The following is a 16,743-nucleotide window of genomic DNA, read 5'->3' on the forward strand; positions in this document are numbered from 1 at the left end:
TAAACAACAAGCTGCATCTTTCAAGAGCCATTTGATGTTATTGAGTTTATGCTTGGTGCACCAGTAGCATTCTGCCTTGTATATTAGAACTAGACCATGAAAGTAGCCTGATTCTATTAGATCCGCTTGTGTAACATTTGTGTTTCTTTGGGTTTTAAAAGAGATAGGGACATATGACTTTCTGAATCATATTAGACTATTGATTGATAAAGTCAGATATCTTACTTCCTACAATGGCCATGACCTAATACATGAGAGTTGCAAATAGCAGCTATTCAGATGTGGCCAACTATAAAATGCTGAAGACAGAAAGTAACTTCTGCCTGCTCTTATCACAGCTCTGAGAATTTAAACAATCTATCCATATTCATCGATTGTTAGTTAACATTATTTTAAGGAAATATTTGGAGCTATGTTTTTAATTAATATGTTTATGTTATTACAAAATAAATACAATTTTATGTACTTTTCGTAAAAGCAAAGAAATATCTATTGACTTTGAACTGCAGGTTAGAAAAATGGAAATCCCCTTCTCCCCTTCCCTGACATAAACAAGCTATTGAGATATTAAACAAGCGTATCTCAAAAATGAGAGAAGGGGAAACTGCAGCCTGTTGTGCCAAGTGCCACTGGTGGAACTAGTTCTGGTAGTAAATTTTGTTCAGTTGTAAATCTGTGTTGGCTTCAGCCCTCAGACACTATCTATGGATTTAATCAATGTTTGAAACTGGATGAATAATTCTATTTGATCTCTTTCAGCTTGTGAAATCCATCTTCAGGTTTCAGCTCCTTCATGTACTTATCCACATACTACCTGAATGCTTTTAAAACTGTGCTTGTCTCACCTCAGGAAAATGGTTCCAATAGTATGAGCTGGCTCCTAGTTCTGCAAAGGGTTCTACTTAAACAGAAACAAATCAGAAAGGCTGTGCATGGGCAAAAATGCACAATTCAGCCCTGATGTTTCAATCTCTGGATTAAGCGGATACGTGGTTGATATTCTAACAACACTGGAGTGAATGGCACAGTTCCCATGCATTTTGTAAAGAAAATGGCTTCAGGTTTGGTCCCAATTCTTGCATGTGAGACTGTAAAATTCAGAATTGCTCATACTGTTTTGAAATGCCCAGCCCTACCAAATGTCTCTTGCCAGTTAAATAAAAGAGAATGCAAAACTGACTAATGTTGTTGTATTATAAATATTTATATGAATGTTTATTCGAACTCTTTTTATATCACCCTTGTGCTACAACTTCAGGTTGGTCTGGTTGAAATATAACTTCCTTATATTAAAGAAGTCAGATTAGGTTTTCTACCTTGAATGATCTTGAATCAACATAGCAGGTGATTCATTCCCTCCTCCTAAAGGTATTATACGACTACTTAGGTGCAAGAGAAACTTGGTGAAAAATGTGATTTAGTGGTGGGGATGGTTATCTGTTTATTTCCAATTTTATGAAGTCTTGGTTGGAGCAGCTATTCTATAGCAATCCTATCTCTTGGCTAAAAAACCATCCTGCATTTGATAGTCTCTGTATTTTGGGCTTACACTTTTTGGTTCTGTTAGACCTCCTTTCCTTTATGGGTTTCAGTTAATGTGCCTTATGTCCTTCATTCCCTATTAGACATCAGTAAAAAGCTAATATTCAGTACAACCTATTTCTAAAAGCTGAGAAATATTTCCTTTTCCTTTTTTTTTTTTTTTTTTAATGCTTCCTTAATAACTTTAATGAAGCTGTTTCTAGGTACCTTCCGTTCATATCCCACTCTTCTCAGTGAACACATTTAGCTACTGACATCAAGAAAACAAAATTATACATTTTAAAAACAATCAAAGTGTGACAGTTAATGGCAATGTGATGAAATAGGAATAATGTGGCTTTATTGTGGGCAGCAGAAGACTGATGTTCTTAATTATTCATTTTCTTGCTTTTAGGTGCTTGGATTTTTAATGTAATGTAATAGGTACCATTTTATCACATTGTTACATTTAGCGCTTTGAAGTGGATTTTGGATTGTTTGTGATGATTTGGTTGTTTGTTTGTTGATCTGGTAATACTTGGATGAAATGCAGGAATAATCTGTAAGGTGACAGGCTGGTGAGAGGGAAGGTCACACGGATGTACTTTGCACATTTTTGTGAAAATAAGTTGAAGACCTTTTTTTTTTTTTTTTTTTTTTTTTTCCTACCAATATTGTGACAGGGCTGCTGCAAAGCTTTCCAGCAACATGGGAAATAGTATTTATTTCTGTTGCAATGGTTAGGAGTTGAGACCAAGGCTGGAGATGGACTAATTGTTCCTATCCTGATACCACGTGATGAAAAGGGAACTTGACCTGAGTTGCATTGGCCTCTCAACATATTTCCCAGTCCTCTCCAGAACAATTGCAGCTGCCATAGCTTCTGATGGCTCTGCATCAGACAAGAAACAGGAAAGCTTCTGCGGTTTTGCTGCATTTAGCTTGCTTTTCCAAGTTGCTGTAGTCCACGCAGATGGAGTTGTCTCTTGTATTCATCCTTGCCTGTGTTTCTTCCTTCTCATCTAGTGTGACTGTTGCTAGCCTTGAAATATATGTTTTTGTGGCACAGGAGTAAGAGGACACCTCTGTATCTTTATATAGCCTTTTATTCACTGTGGAACTAGCATATGACAGGAGAAAGTGGAAACAGGATCTATTTTTGGTCTGACTCTTCCCTCACCTGGTGAATTGGAGAAGAATAAAGTCTCTCTTTCCCTCCTCAAGCATACCAGTCAGCAGCACGTCACTGTCTCATTGTAGGAGAAAATCTGCACTTTGAACAATCTGCTTATAGAACACAAATCACAGTAAGAGTCCAGTTGACTGTAAGTCAGTGGAAGAATTGTACAGTTCACAACAACTTTGCGCTGCCTTGTCCTTTTGAGTAATTTGGGTTCAGAATTATTCAGATTCAACTGTGAGCAGCGATTCTCTCCACTTACACAGAAATGACTGGAAATACTTCAGTTTACTCCTTCTTCTGCCTTCAGGGCAAAGATTATAATAAATTTCAGATTATGATCTGAGAATATATAATGCCTTCTCTTTATGGAGATCATTTTGTTTATCATGGCTACTGAATGCTAGTATGGGTTCGGCAGCTTGGTTCTTATTTATCTTTCAGGCCATTAAATGTGACATTTAACTCTGTGGGAAACAGAAACCATTTTGCTCCCCATTCTTATGAAGTCATTAGAAAGGCTGAGGTACAGCTGTAATGGCTGTCCATTAATATAATCATTATATTTAATAACAGGCAACTTGCAGGCTTGGATTTTCTTAACATCGTTGCTGAGAGAACTACTAGTCCTGGTCTTTCCAAAGGACTATGGAGCTTTTACCTTCCTTCAGATGCAGGTGGTCGGAGATGTTCAGACCACCCACACCCCCTGCAATACACTGCCCAGCAGAACTGGGAGAGAAATGTAACTATTAGAATATCTTGCTTCAACCCATTGATGCATTGATGTTTTCTGGGTACGTTTTCTCACCTCTCTATAATACGAAAGCAGATTTGAGCCTTATGGCAGAAATTCTGAGTGGGTGCTGGGGATGTAAGCAACTTATGAAGCCAGTCTTGCTCCAGAGATACTACCCGGATGGCAGTCAGACTCCTCAGAAAGGCTCATTATCATTTCCTAATGTCATATTCCCATCATCAAGCAAAACAGCTTAATCTAATGCGAACAACATGTGCAAGATGTTTGAGTGTCTGGTGTCACCTATTTGATATATAAATATTTAAATACTAACTTATGGGATATTGTTTTTCTAGCATGCAGCTCTGTGTTTTTCTAAGACACAGCAGCTATCCATCTGCCTCAAGTATACAAAAGCACCCATATTTTCTATAACTTGTGTGCTCTCATGTAATTGAAAAAAAGTTCTAGTTGCTTTCTGAAAAGTGACAGTAAATAATTCCATCTTTATGCTAGGGCTATTGAGTTATGCTGTCTCTTTCCTGTGATACAGTCTCACAGTGTTCAGATTAATCTTGTCTATACAGACCTGTTGAGCACAGTGAGTTACTGCCGATCTAGCTGCGGGCAGCATCCATCCCATTCTGTTGATCCACGGGGAACAGAACCCAGCTCTTAAAATCCTTCCTTGGCTGAACTGAAGTTGGCAGTTTACAAGCCTGTATGAGGAGATCAGCTGCTTTAGGAAAAGCTGTTTCTGTGTACTTTCGAATAGGATGATCTTATAAGAAAGAGCAAATGCAGTAAATAGCTGAAAGCTGCTGTGCGTGACTGAAACAGGACAAAATTGAATTGTTGGTGTCCCAAGTCTCAAGTCCCAAGTGTTGGTGTCTCCCTCCTAATGCTTTATTCTTTCTTCTGGATTAGCAGCCATTTTCATGAATACTCATTCCTTCCCCTAGCTGCTGGATAAGAGGCCATTTCTGAGACTGATGCGATATCTTTCAAGATGAGAGTGCTTTTCATAGAAACATAGGTTGTTGTCATATTCCTAACCATTCCCCTAAAACACAAAACACCTGTATACCACACTATAAAATGGATAGAATGGTTCGTTTTTCCTTCCCAGACTTCTTTATGGCCACAGCAAAGATTTTATTTTAACACCAACTTTGTGACTGTCAATGTAGCTACCTCACAGTTATGCAGATTTTCTATGGAGACATGGGGTGTCTTGTCTGTGGGGGAAACTCCAATTTATCAAGGTGGGTAAGTCTGCAACTCTGTTAATTGCATAGTCTACCTTATTGCCTTATGCTTCAACCTGCTCTGAGTCATCTGTTGTTCGTTTCTTCCCTTGTGAAGTAATGAATCTGTGCTTCTCTTTGTTTTCCACTCAATTCTGAAGTATTAATAGAGCCTTTTTTTTTTTTTTTTTTTTTTCCTTTTGAGATTGTTGATTTTAAAACTCATTTTGCCTCTTAGCCTTTCTGATGCTGTTACTGTATTCCCATACCATTTCTTTATATTCACACTTTGTCCTTTTATATGATTCCTTATCTTAAATGCTAACAAAGGGAAATTTGTTTGAATTGATACAAATTACTTAATTTCTTTTCAACTTTTATACTTTTATAGCAAGTTCATAATTCTGATTATTCTTACACATAAAAACAAGTCATATAAATGCCTAAATTAATTGTGGATCTAGTACAGTCTTGTCACAATGTAAACGATTTTCTCTTTCATTTTGAGTTCATCACTGTTTACTTTCACTGCAGCTATGGTTGTGTGCCAGTGTAGTATGATGTTCCTATTGTGAAGCAATACTTTCCATGTTAACATATATGTGTGGATATCTGTCCTTTACAAATATAATTTTACATCTAAAATCTACAATTCAATTCCTATGTCTCTATTTTATTCTAATTTCTTAGGAGAAAACAATCATTAGCAAATAGTTTCATTGCAACTGGAGTCAGTGTTGCTACTTGTATGGTTATGCCTGTGCTGCTGCTGTTGAATGAAGGTACATATATCACAGAATCACAGAATCACACAGAATTTCTAGGTTGGAAGAGACCTCAAGATCATCGAGTCCAACCTCTGACCTAACACTAACAGTCTTCCACTAAACCATATCCCTAAGCTCTATATCTAAACGTCTTTTAAAGACTTCCGGGGATGGTGACTCCACCACTTCCCTGGGCAGCCCATTCCAATGCCTAACAACCCTCTCAGTAAAGAAGTTCTTCCTAACATCTAACCTAAAACTCCGCTGGCGCAACTTTAGCCAATTCCCCCTCGTCCTGTCACCAGGCACATGGGAGAACAGGCCAAGCCCCACCTCGCTACAGTCTCCCTTGAGGTACCTGTAGAGAGCGATAAGGTCGCCCCTGAGCCTCCTTTTCTCCAGGCTGAACAAGCCCAGCTTCCTCAGCTGCTCCTCGTAGGACTTGTTCTCCAGGCCCCTCACCAGCTTCGTCACCCTTCTCTGGACTCGCTCAAGTACCTCGATGTCCTTCTTGTAGCGAGGGGCCCAAAACTGAACACAGTATTCGAGGTGCGGCCTCACCAGAGCCGAGTACAGGGGGAAATATATATTAAAAAAAAAAAAAAAAAAGAAAGAAAAATATATACAAACTTTTCACCACCCTCATAGTAAGGAGGAAATTCTTTACTTAGAGGGTGGTGAGGCACTGGCAAAGGTTGCCCAGAGAAGCTGTGGATGCCCCATCCCTGGAGGTCTTCAAGACCAGGTTGGATGGGGCTTTGGGCAACCTGGTCTAGTGGGAGGCATCCCTGCCCATGGAAGTGGGGTTGGAACTGGATGGTCTTTAAGGTCTCTTCCAACACAAACTATTCTGTAATTCTATGATTCTATGATCTTACCTTCCAACAGTACCACAGTAAGAGGGAGATGTGTAATATAGGGACTGAAGTTAGGAGCCCGAACAATTTGATTCCTACTTCTTGCAGTTCTGGCACAGCTAAGGCACCTTACTTGTGTCTGCAGAATGGACTAGGATCAGTTCTAACATAGTCAAATGATGTGAGACTGAAGAGAGAGGCATTGTGAAGAATTCAGAGTGTTGGTTAGGTAGAATTCATATGTCTTTGAAAGTAGACAAATGTTTATTTAGACAAATGTTTATATTTCTATCTCTTAAGTGTTGTAAGAGAGAATTTTCCAAACTGCTGTTTTGCCAATGATTTCAGAAGAAACAGTATTACCCTGATAAGGCTTTTTTAAAGAAAAACCTTACTTTGAATATTTTTCTAATGAGATAATGATGCCGTTCTGTCAGCTGTGCATTTTTTCTTTATCCGTATAAATGCCATAGCTGCTATGAATATATAAAATGTGACATTTTTAGGAAATTTACATCTTCACAGGGAAAGAGAGTTGGTATCTTTATCTAAATCAGGAAAACATGCAGTATTTAAATAAAGATACCTTCAGGTTCAGTCAGCACTTTGGTCACAACAACCCCATGCAGCGCTACAGGCTTGGGGCAGAGTGGCTGGAAAGCTGTGCAGAGGAAAAGGATCTGGGGGTGCTGATTGATGCTCACCTGAACATGAGCCAGCAGTGTGCCCAGGTGGCCAAGAAGGTCAACAACATCCTGGCTTGTGTCAGGAATGGTGCAGCCAGCGGGAGCAGGGAGGTGATCGGCCCCCTGTACTCTGCTCTGGTGAGGCCGCACCTTGAGTGCTGTGTTCAGCTTTGGGCCCCTCACTATAAGAAGGACATCGAGGCCGTGAAGTGTGTCTAGAGAAGGGCTACAAAGGTGGTGAGGGGCCTGGATCACAAGTCCTGTGAGGAGCGGCTGAGGAAGCTGGAGTTGTTTAGACTGGAGAAGAGGAGGCTCAGGGGAGACTTTACTGCTCTCTACAACTAGCTAAAAGGAAGCTGTGGGGAGCTTGGGGTTGGCATCTTCTCACAGGTGACTAGGCCTAGAGGGAAAGGCCTCAAGTTGCGCCAGGGGAGGTTTAGGTTAGAAATGAGGAGACGTATTTCTTCTCAGAAAGAGCAGTCAGACATTTGTTGACATATTTCTTCTCAGATAAACTAGTCAGGTATTTTGCTATCAATGGGTTGCCCAGAGAGGTGGTGGAGTCACCATCCCTGGGGATGTTTAAGGAAAGGTTGGACGTGGCACTTAGGGACATGGTTTAGTGGATGACATTGGTAATAGGGTGATGGTTGGGCCAGATCATCTTGGAGGTTTTTTCCAGCCTTAATGATTCTATGACTCTGTGATTTACCTGAGCTTATTTAAGGCTTGTTTGCTCAGGAGCTGAGTTTGCCTCTCCAGTTCATGGACTAGTGTGTTTACAGCCTACCTATAGGACTGTTTTCAGATGTTGTGTCTGACGTGAGGCCTGAGAACTACAAGAGGCAGACAAAAACAGCTTACTGAGCACAGACTCACTGTAAAACAGTGTGTGAGCACTCCGCAGCCTGTTTCAGGACAAAGACTGCTTAGTTGAAGTCAACTCCAGCAATGTCTGAAACTCATCTGTTTGACTTGGTGGTGAAGCAGAAAGCACGAGATGCTTTTGGAAGCTGCCGAGGACTGATTATTATTTTATTTCTTCTGAAACAAATTAAGGGATGAAACTATGAGAGAGCAGCTTTGCCAGGCAAGCCCTGCCCCTGGGGCAGCTGTGTGTGTCGCTGTGCAATGGGTTTGAACCTTGGCCACCTTTGGACTTAGCCCATTTTCTCAGATACAGGGAACTGAGGCCAGCTACACCTGATATGAAAGTTAGGGGATGTCTTTAGCCTAACATTTATGGTAACTGGCCCCGTGTTAATTGTCTTGTGATGTGACAAGGGACAAACAAGTGTTTCCTGCTCTTCTTTTTTGGTAGCTTTCCACGCATTAGGTGTGAGAAAAACATCTGAACTTTCTTGAATTTTGTAAACAGGAAAGGCTTTTATTACCTTCTTCAGAGAAGAGTGATTTGAGTAATTTATTTGTAACAAAATGTCAACAGATTTATGTGTGATGGTACAAGACCAAAAAGACACTTGAAACTTTGAATATATTCTTGCATTGTCTTCTCTCAGCTTATATAGCACAACAAAAACCTTCTCTAATACGTTAGAGAAAATGCTTCTGGGTCTAGACATATATTGCTACTGTGCTCAAATGTATAAATTACTATGCACATGCACTGTATGCAAAGGAGAGATGTTCTGTTTGTGGTAAACCATACAAAATTAGCTGTAGTTTTTGTTCTAAAATTCAATCAGAAAGAGAAACCTGGAATTGTCTGATGGAGTTTTTGATGGAAAAGACGAATAAGGTAAAATTATTTTGAAGGTTTGAGTATTTTTGAATTGTCTTGAAATGAATAATTCAGGCTTTTGGGGAATACATTCATAACTGTAAATTGTGATCAACACAGGAATAAAAACAACACAGATAAAAGGTTGAAACATGAAAAAACAAAATAATAAAAATAAAAAATACCCAAGCCATTTCATAAACCAGATAAACTTATGGGACTAATTATTACTGTTGTTTTTGTTTGTTTGCTTGCTTTTCATTTTGAATTGCCCTATCTGACATTGTCTTCTGGTATAAATGTATTCTATAGAAGAGACTAAAAAGACCCTGAAAAAGTTTTTTGGTAACAGGTTTGGAGAGAAGAGGGAAGAGGTAGTGAACAGAAAGGAACGAAATAAACATTGAGGGCAAAATGGATGTTGATGTAAGATCTACTAGCCATAGTACTTTTCCAGTCTCGAAAATTCAGATGACTACATGTTGCAGACTGAGATACATGAAATCAGAGTTATGGCTGTATAGGCTTAATATATATAATATATATATATATATATGTGATGCAAATATAGTGATATTTCCATTATTTTAGGAAAGTAAAGAGAATTTCATGTACCCCAATTCTCAGGGCATAACCCAGCATAATTCCCATTCCTTCAGGAATTTCAAGAAAACCTGTTAATTAGCCTCTGATGTATAGAGCCTGAATCTCCCCCATCATGAATTTACACTGTAAAATCTTCATTAACTGCAGCAGATTCAGATTAAGTGAATTTGTTTAATACGCCCCTGATTATTGTTAGTACCAAGTGCAGGCACACAAAATTTATACAGAGAGTTGTGGCAATTGCTCACAGAAATGAGTTACACAACTTACAGAAATGAGAACAAGCAATTTGTTTGTTTGTGTAATAACCAAATAATCAAAAATGGCCTAAATGAAGAGAATTGATCATCTGAAAGCATTTTTGTAGATGTACACGTCAGGAATATGATTTTGCCTATGGGGGAAAAAAAAAAGAGAGAGAAGAAAAAGAAAAAAAGATTAAAGCTAAGCAATCAAAGCAGATTTAGAGCAGAAACTTATCCTATGACAAAAATCTCTCTTGATAATGTATGCCTTCATATCACAGTGTCAGGCTTGCTTTGACCATCTTTGATACTTCTTATAGTTCCAATAACTTATTTTTGACCTAAAATTCCCGAGCCTTGGTTTTCTGTGGGATATACTGTCATTGGTAGGTAGGTGGCAAGATTTAAATGTTTGCTTTTCACAGAGAGACACACATCTGCATTAAAAGACCTGTATCATTTTAAATGAAACAGGAGCAGAGGAGCATTGTCTATCAAAATGGTTGTTGTAAGCAGTTGATTGCAGAGAAGCTGGCATCCTGTACTTCAAATGTACAACATAGAAAAAGTTCTCTAAAGAGCTCCTTACACTAGTGACTTATTATCAAATAATGCATAGCAAAGTCTGCTGCAAGGCAGATTTTCCTACAATATGTATCTATGTCTTCTTCATAGTTATTCAAAAGCTTAGCTATCAGGCTCCTGGTAAGTATAAAGTTTTAAAGTTAATCAAAAAGACTATTATGGTCTTGCTTTATTTGGTCCTTGTCAACTGTGATTCACATTTCCTGCTCTTCACAGCAAACAAAGGACCAAGAAATCAAATTAAAAATAAAAAAGGTGTTCTAATATATTTGGCTGACATCAGGGCTTTAAGCAAAATATTAAATATTTTAGAGCTTCTGGTAGAAAGTTGTGAAAGTTGGGTATGTGAAACTATTGAGGTATCTGTCATAGGAACTCAGATACGGCAGATCCCCATATTAAGAGTTTCTATGAAAATTTTAAGAAATTACATCATATGACTGGCCATGAGTGCTGTAATTGCTTTAGTGCTGTCACATATGGGTCAGTTTCCAAAGTCTGGGCCAGATTACCAACCTGTGAAATTCATCAAAAATTTTTGTGTTTAATTAAATGTGAGGGATTGAGGTCTTTGTAACACAGTCTTCCGAAGCTTTTTTTTTCTTTTCCTAATATGGTTATTTTTTTTTGTCTGGAGGAGCTTATCTGTTGACCATAAAAGAAGAATTATAACTAGTGGATCATAAATGAAGTGTGCACAAATATTTGGCTACAAGTCCCAAAGGTCAAGTCAGATTTTCTTTTACTGAGAATAATATTATTTTGTTTGTAGCTGGATGTCTATATTTACAAGTGGATTCCACAATGTTCAAGTGCTATAATTACATTAATTCTCTTAACACGTCTCCATTTATTCAAATATTTAAGATGATAGATCAGAAATTTCAGGATAAGGTTAAGGATAAGACTGATGTATCACCACGTTACTTAAAATAGCATTGCTTGTCTGTTTTGTTCAGTGGCCATTATCACAACTATTCCTATTTTCTAGAATATGAAATAATTATGCTACCTATATATTTTGAAGGAGTTAAAGAAAAAATAAGCAGTATGCCTCAAAACACCGATATCTGAACTTGGTAAGTCCAAGTGCAACTGAAGTTAGGGAACTAAATAACTCAGGGTCCTTTTTCAAAATTCATAATGGAGATAATCATAATATTGCACCACATGGGAAGGAAAAATGGATAGATAAAATAGATACAAAACTGAAAAAAAAAAGGAGGGTACAGAAAAGAAAATCAAACCTTGTGAAGAGTATGTTATTCCCTTCTCCTTTGTCCTAATAAAAAACTATTGATACAGTTGAGAAAAGATACTTGAACCTGGTGTGTGACTGCTACTTAGGAAACTCATGAATTAAAAAAGAAATCACAGAATCACAGATGTAGCAATGTAAGTCTTCCTTCTTTAAAGAATGGATCAAATTATATACTTTGAGGCACACCTGACTCTTAAAATACACTGGGGCTCTTTCAGCAGCAATTAGACTACATGCTGCATATGCATGTTTCATGTGAATGATGCTTAAGAAAGGAAGAATTAATGGGAACACTGATTTTGATCTATTCATTTATAGCAAAGAAGCTGTGGCCTTTTAAAGCCTTCTGGAACATTTGAGATACAATTATTCAATCTTTTAAGGGACTCTGGGTAATTTTCATTCAGGTTTCTGTTTCCTAACCTGTTCAATCAGCTGTTATTTGTAAAATACTTTGAAGATGTAAAACATGCTATAAATGCCATGTATCATAATTAGTAACTCACTGGTTTACTTTTATGTGTCTATTGAGTATTTTGGACAGAAAATACAGAAAGAGAACATACATGTATGTGAGAAGAGAGTATATTATGATGCAATGACTTGTTCAGAAGACTACTTAAAGAGAGCCATGAAGGAAATGCTTTATCTAAGACCAAAAGCATGGTGACTTCTGAATATTACATCACCAAATGAGGAACCTACAAGCAAGACATAATTTCTACTGTAAGTACATTACTACAGACAAATATTTAATTTAATTGAACTTTGCAAATTGTAATCAGCTTCCCTTGCTTGAGATGGTGGACTAGAGTGAAGAGTTAGATTAACTGATTAATAATTACATTGGAGAAAGTGCCTCAGTGACATATGTTTCATTTATAAATAAAAGCATCTTATTTTAGTTAATTTTCTTCCTTTTGAAATACTGATTGTCTATTAAGGTCTGATTAGACACAAAGTTGTGTATGAGTTAAGGTTTGAATGGCATGATTTAGGAAAATTGCATCAGTTTTCCAGTATGTCATTACTGAGAAGGCTTATTTGGGTAGTTGGAGATATCTTTAATGTAACTTTAATATGATCAAAATTCCACTATAATATGGTGCATATTTATTTCATTATAACAATATGACGATTAATTTGGATCTCGGATTAGAAAAATGTTGAGTAGACTGGTATTTATCCAGAAAACCACTTAAAACGTGCTTTCACATCAACGCATTAGTGTAAGTAGTCCTACCGCAGTCACATATTGGAGGTCTTTCTGTTTTTCCTCGGGAATTATCAGCAGGTATGTAGGTTTTGACTGGAAAGTTTTCTTAAGCCCTGAAGGAAAATCCTATCAAAAATCTGAGAGAGAAAGAAATTAATGCTCTAGTGTTTAGACTGCATGAAACAGGAAAATCTGTTTGCAGATCTCTATTCTGCTTGATTCAGACTTGTACCATAGATTTCTGAATTAGTGATAAGTCTTTGAGCCACCACAAAAGGAGCTGTTCTGGGTTCAGAACATTTCTTTTTGCTTTTGTGTATTTAGTGTTCAAGTTTTTGTCTTTTTTTTCTTCCAAAACTTCAGAAAATGTCTATTTCCCTCCAGTGTGATGTGCTTTGTTCATGAGTAAGAAATATTCTGCTTCTGCTTGGTTGTCTGTAGTCGTCAATGAGCATAAGGCTAAACATAATCTTGAGTAATTTTTTTGGATTTCTGATAAACTACTTATTATCTTCAAAAAGGAACCTTTAATACCACATAATGGAACTTGATTCTTTAATGCAGTTCAGTTGTTGACACAGTTATGAGTCTGATTTGGATCACTGTATACATTTATGAAAGTGAACAAGAATTTGTATTTATTTGGAATGCTTAATTATGCTGAAATGATATCTCCCAAAATACCTGCTTTTTTTTTTTTTTTTTTTTTTTTTTTTTTTTGAGGACCACTTTCCTTGAATTAATTAAATGCTTTATTACGTATTCTTCTACTACTCTAAGGTGTGTACTACACATATAAATGCTGAGGTTGGAATTACTGATTAAAAAGCCCAGCCTATGGTGATTTCTCCTTGTTTGACATTCCTTCATTCTCTGCTCTCTCAGAGTATCAGTGATCATGTTATTTTCTCTAGTATTATTTTAACTTTGTTTTCTGAAGCAATGTCAGAGGCTTTAGATAACATGTTAACCATTAGCTCTACATCTGAAGAATAAGTAGTTTTGAATCTTCAGGAAGCTAATTAACTCAAGCATTAAATTTTAATTTCTGAAAACAACTCCTCCCACCCTCCAAGTTATTTTCTGTCAAGTTTTATCCCATGATCCTAAAGAGAATGGAAAACAACTGAGGTAAGTTGTACTGAGGTACCAAAGCTGCTGTTGCACCCAAGTGCAGTTGTTCCATAGCCTGCAGCACCACTACAAACTGTCCATGACAAATGAAGAATGCATTTGCAGAGTCAGGAGGAGACCTCAGGCAGGCAGAATGTAATTACCTAACGAGAATTTGAGAAAGGCCTCAGGACCACCTGGGAAGGAAGGTGTTGTTGCAGTTAGTAGGGTGCCAGGCAGAAAATGTTAGATTATTTACTACACTGAGTAACCTACAGTGCAGTCATAATTTAAAATGATAGAACACTAAAGAGAAAAAATGTACAGTGTCAGTAATTTTCAACCTAGTAATGAAGCATAATGGAACAAAGCCATCATGCTATATTATACAATCTGCATTTTATAGAATGTGTGAATATAACTTCAGCGCAGATATTTGCTGTCTATTGGGTAAAATTGCACCAAATTTATATTTAAAAACAAAAAGTACTTTTCAAAAGAAAAGTGAAGGAAGTAACTACTCTCTCTTCTCTAAAATGGAATTGACATATGGACTTGGAGTAGGACACAGCCTTTTTCAGTATTGGTGGCATTAAATCTGAGGGGTACATTAGAGTACATCTCAGAAGAGAGTTGGTGCACCAGATTTAAAAGGAAGGGGGAGGTGAATATTAGCCATGGACACAAAAGCCTTTCCATATGAAAAGTAAAACAGTGTTTATGATCCCACGTCTTTAGGGTTATTGATGCTGTTTCAATATTTGCAGGGCAGGAGCTGCAAGAAAAGCTCCTGCAAGAAAAGGAGAAAGGTGAGGATAAAAGCAGAAATAAGGAAGAATCATAAACTGCCTAATATCACAATACCTCAACTTCTTTTTCTGAGGAGACACTGAGATGACAGTCTGTTAAGAGAGTAGGAAAGAGAAAGTATTTCTTGTATTTTTAAATGCATTAACACTAGCTATTATGTTTGAAAGTGAAAGAAAATAAGTAGGAGGCTGTCCCAGAACTGGCAGCAGTTATATGACGAACTGTTCACCTTGCAAATATTTTTTCTCTAACCAAATGATGCTACTGCCAAATGGATGATGTTTTGTTCTTGTGGCCTCTGTTCCATTATTCCATTGGTCTTCAAACTTTCTAGTTTCCTAGATTAGCTAAGGAGCCACATCAGTGAACATTATCCAGCCATGTTTCAGACAACCACAGCTGTGAGGACTTAGTTTGTAGAGACTATTTTAATTTATTTATGTTTAACATGTATGTTTTGTATTTCTGCTGGCCACTGCTGAGAACTGTACTGTAGTCAAGATTTTAAATTTGGAAGTACATGTATACCAAGTGCAGGGCAGGTGAAATCTGAAAATTGTCTGGGACAAGATAATGAAACAGGTTTTGAAGAATTTTGAGGAAAAAATAGATGGATATCATTTCCTAATAACTGTAAAGTATTAAGTCTAAAAGACTTATAGACAGTACTGGCAAAGCATGTTTGAGAAGTAGAGAGGCATCATATTGAGATGAAATAGGTTCTTCATGCTCTTCTTGTATTTTAATGATTGATTACCACAGATAAAATACATAATAGCTTAATCTCTTCATATGTATAACCACTTCCTATCTCTATTAATATGCAATGAAAAGAGAAGATTTACTTCACGCATCCACTTCTGGAAGAGAAGGGAACTGCTCAATGCTTGCAGGCACATTCTTACAACATTCAACATGTTCTAATGCTAAGATCTTCAGTAAGCCACAAAGTAACATGAAGACAACTACCTTTTTGGCATCCTTCCACTGCTTTATTTATTACATCAGTCTTTATTTTTGACTAGTGGAGAGGAAAAAAAAAAAAAAGTGATTTAAAGCAGTCAAGGCTACTTTTTCATCATTTTTTTCCATCAATTTTGTGTTTTGACACAATATATACTACATGAAACACTGTACTTAATACATACAGATGTCCATGCATGATTTTTGACTTAAAGAGAGCACCGTGTTCTAAAGGGAGGTCAGAGTGGGCTGGGAGAGGGATGTTTTTAGTTGTGCCTTTTCCAATAACGATGAAATGCAGGATAATAGTGAGATGTAATAGACTGTTTTCAAGGATTCTACAGCAGTCTAGCAGAAGTTTGATTATATTTTTTTTCTACATCTTCCTTCATATCCCCAGGAGTTTAGGCTAGGGTCTAAAAATTTCTTTCCTAACAGTTCTGCCTGTTTAAATAAAATAAATCCTTTTACACTGCAATGATGGATAAAGTAGCTAGAAATGCAGCTTTGCAGGTGGGCGCTGCTCTCCAGCTGTGCAGTACATTTAATTTCTGTTGCCCCACACTCTATGTATAAAATGAGATCATGATGACAATACCCCCTTGCTCTTGCTTTTTGTCTCCTTTATCTAGCTGGACTGCAAAGTTCCCACAGAAGGAATTGTTTCTTGATGTGTACTTCAGTATATAAAATAAAAGGATGTGTGTGTAGGGGAGGCCCTGGAAGAACACTGTCCATTCCCAACTGTGCCTTCCTCCAAGAGCTCCTCCTCCTGCTTGATCTCAAACAGCCATGATCAGTGCCTTCTCAGCCTCATGAAAAATTTGGTGGGTGGTTTGTAGGGTCAGGAAATTTAGCCAACCAAGCTCTGTGCTGAGGCTTTAAGAGAGACAACACAGCAGTCACACCTCAGGAGGCCAGAGGTGGATTTGTTTTCAGCTTTCCTGATATTGGAATAATCTAGGGGTGCAGTTGTTTGGGGACTTTCTTCTCCCAAACAACTTCCATACACTTTGGACAGGTTTTACATCCTGTCAAGATAAGAAATCCAAAATATTTGGACAGAACAAACCAGTGTGATTTTTGTGAATAAGCACTAAGTGAAAAGAGCTATAACTTTGAGTTTTTGCCTCCTGAAGCATTGTTGCAATTGCTGTCTTCAAAAGCAAAATCAATGGCAAAAATTTCAGAACATCAGCCTGTCAT

At 37.4% G+C, this 16,743-nt stretch overlaps 1 protein-coding gene across 2 annotated transcripts in view; it reads left to right on the top strand.

Moving 5' to 3' along the window:
* Window positions 1-16,743, top strand: part of KCNK2 (potassium two pore domain channel subfamily K member 2) — a 131,326-nt gene that overhangs the window by 12,995 nt on the left and 101,588 nt on the right. The window contains exon 2 of one of the 2 annotated variants that reach the window (XM_084512778.1): window positions 11,968-12,161. The exons of the other annotated variant lie outside the window; for it this stretch is intronic. Coding sequence (XP_084368904.1) covers window positions 12,128-12,161 — 34 coding nt within the window. The 5' untranslated portion in view covers window positions 11,968-12,127. The remainder of the gene's footprint in view (window positions 1-11,967; window positions 12,162-16,743) is intronic. 2 annotated transcript variants of the gene reach the window in all.

Source organism: Aythya ferina, assembly GCF_964211825.1.
Source record: "Aythya ferina genome assembly, chromosome: 3".
NCBI classification, from domain to species: domain Eukaryota; kingdom Metazoa; phylum Chordata; class Aves; order Anseriformes; family Anatidae; genus Aythya; species Aythya ferina.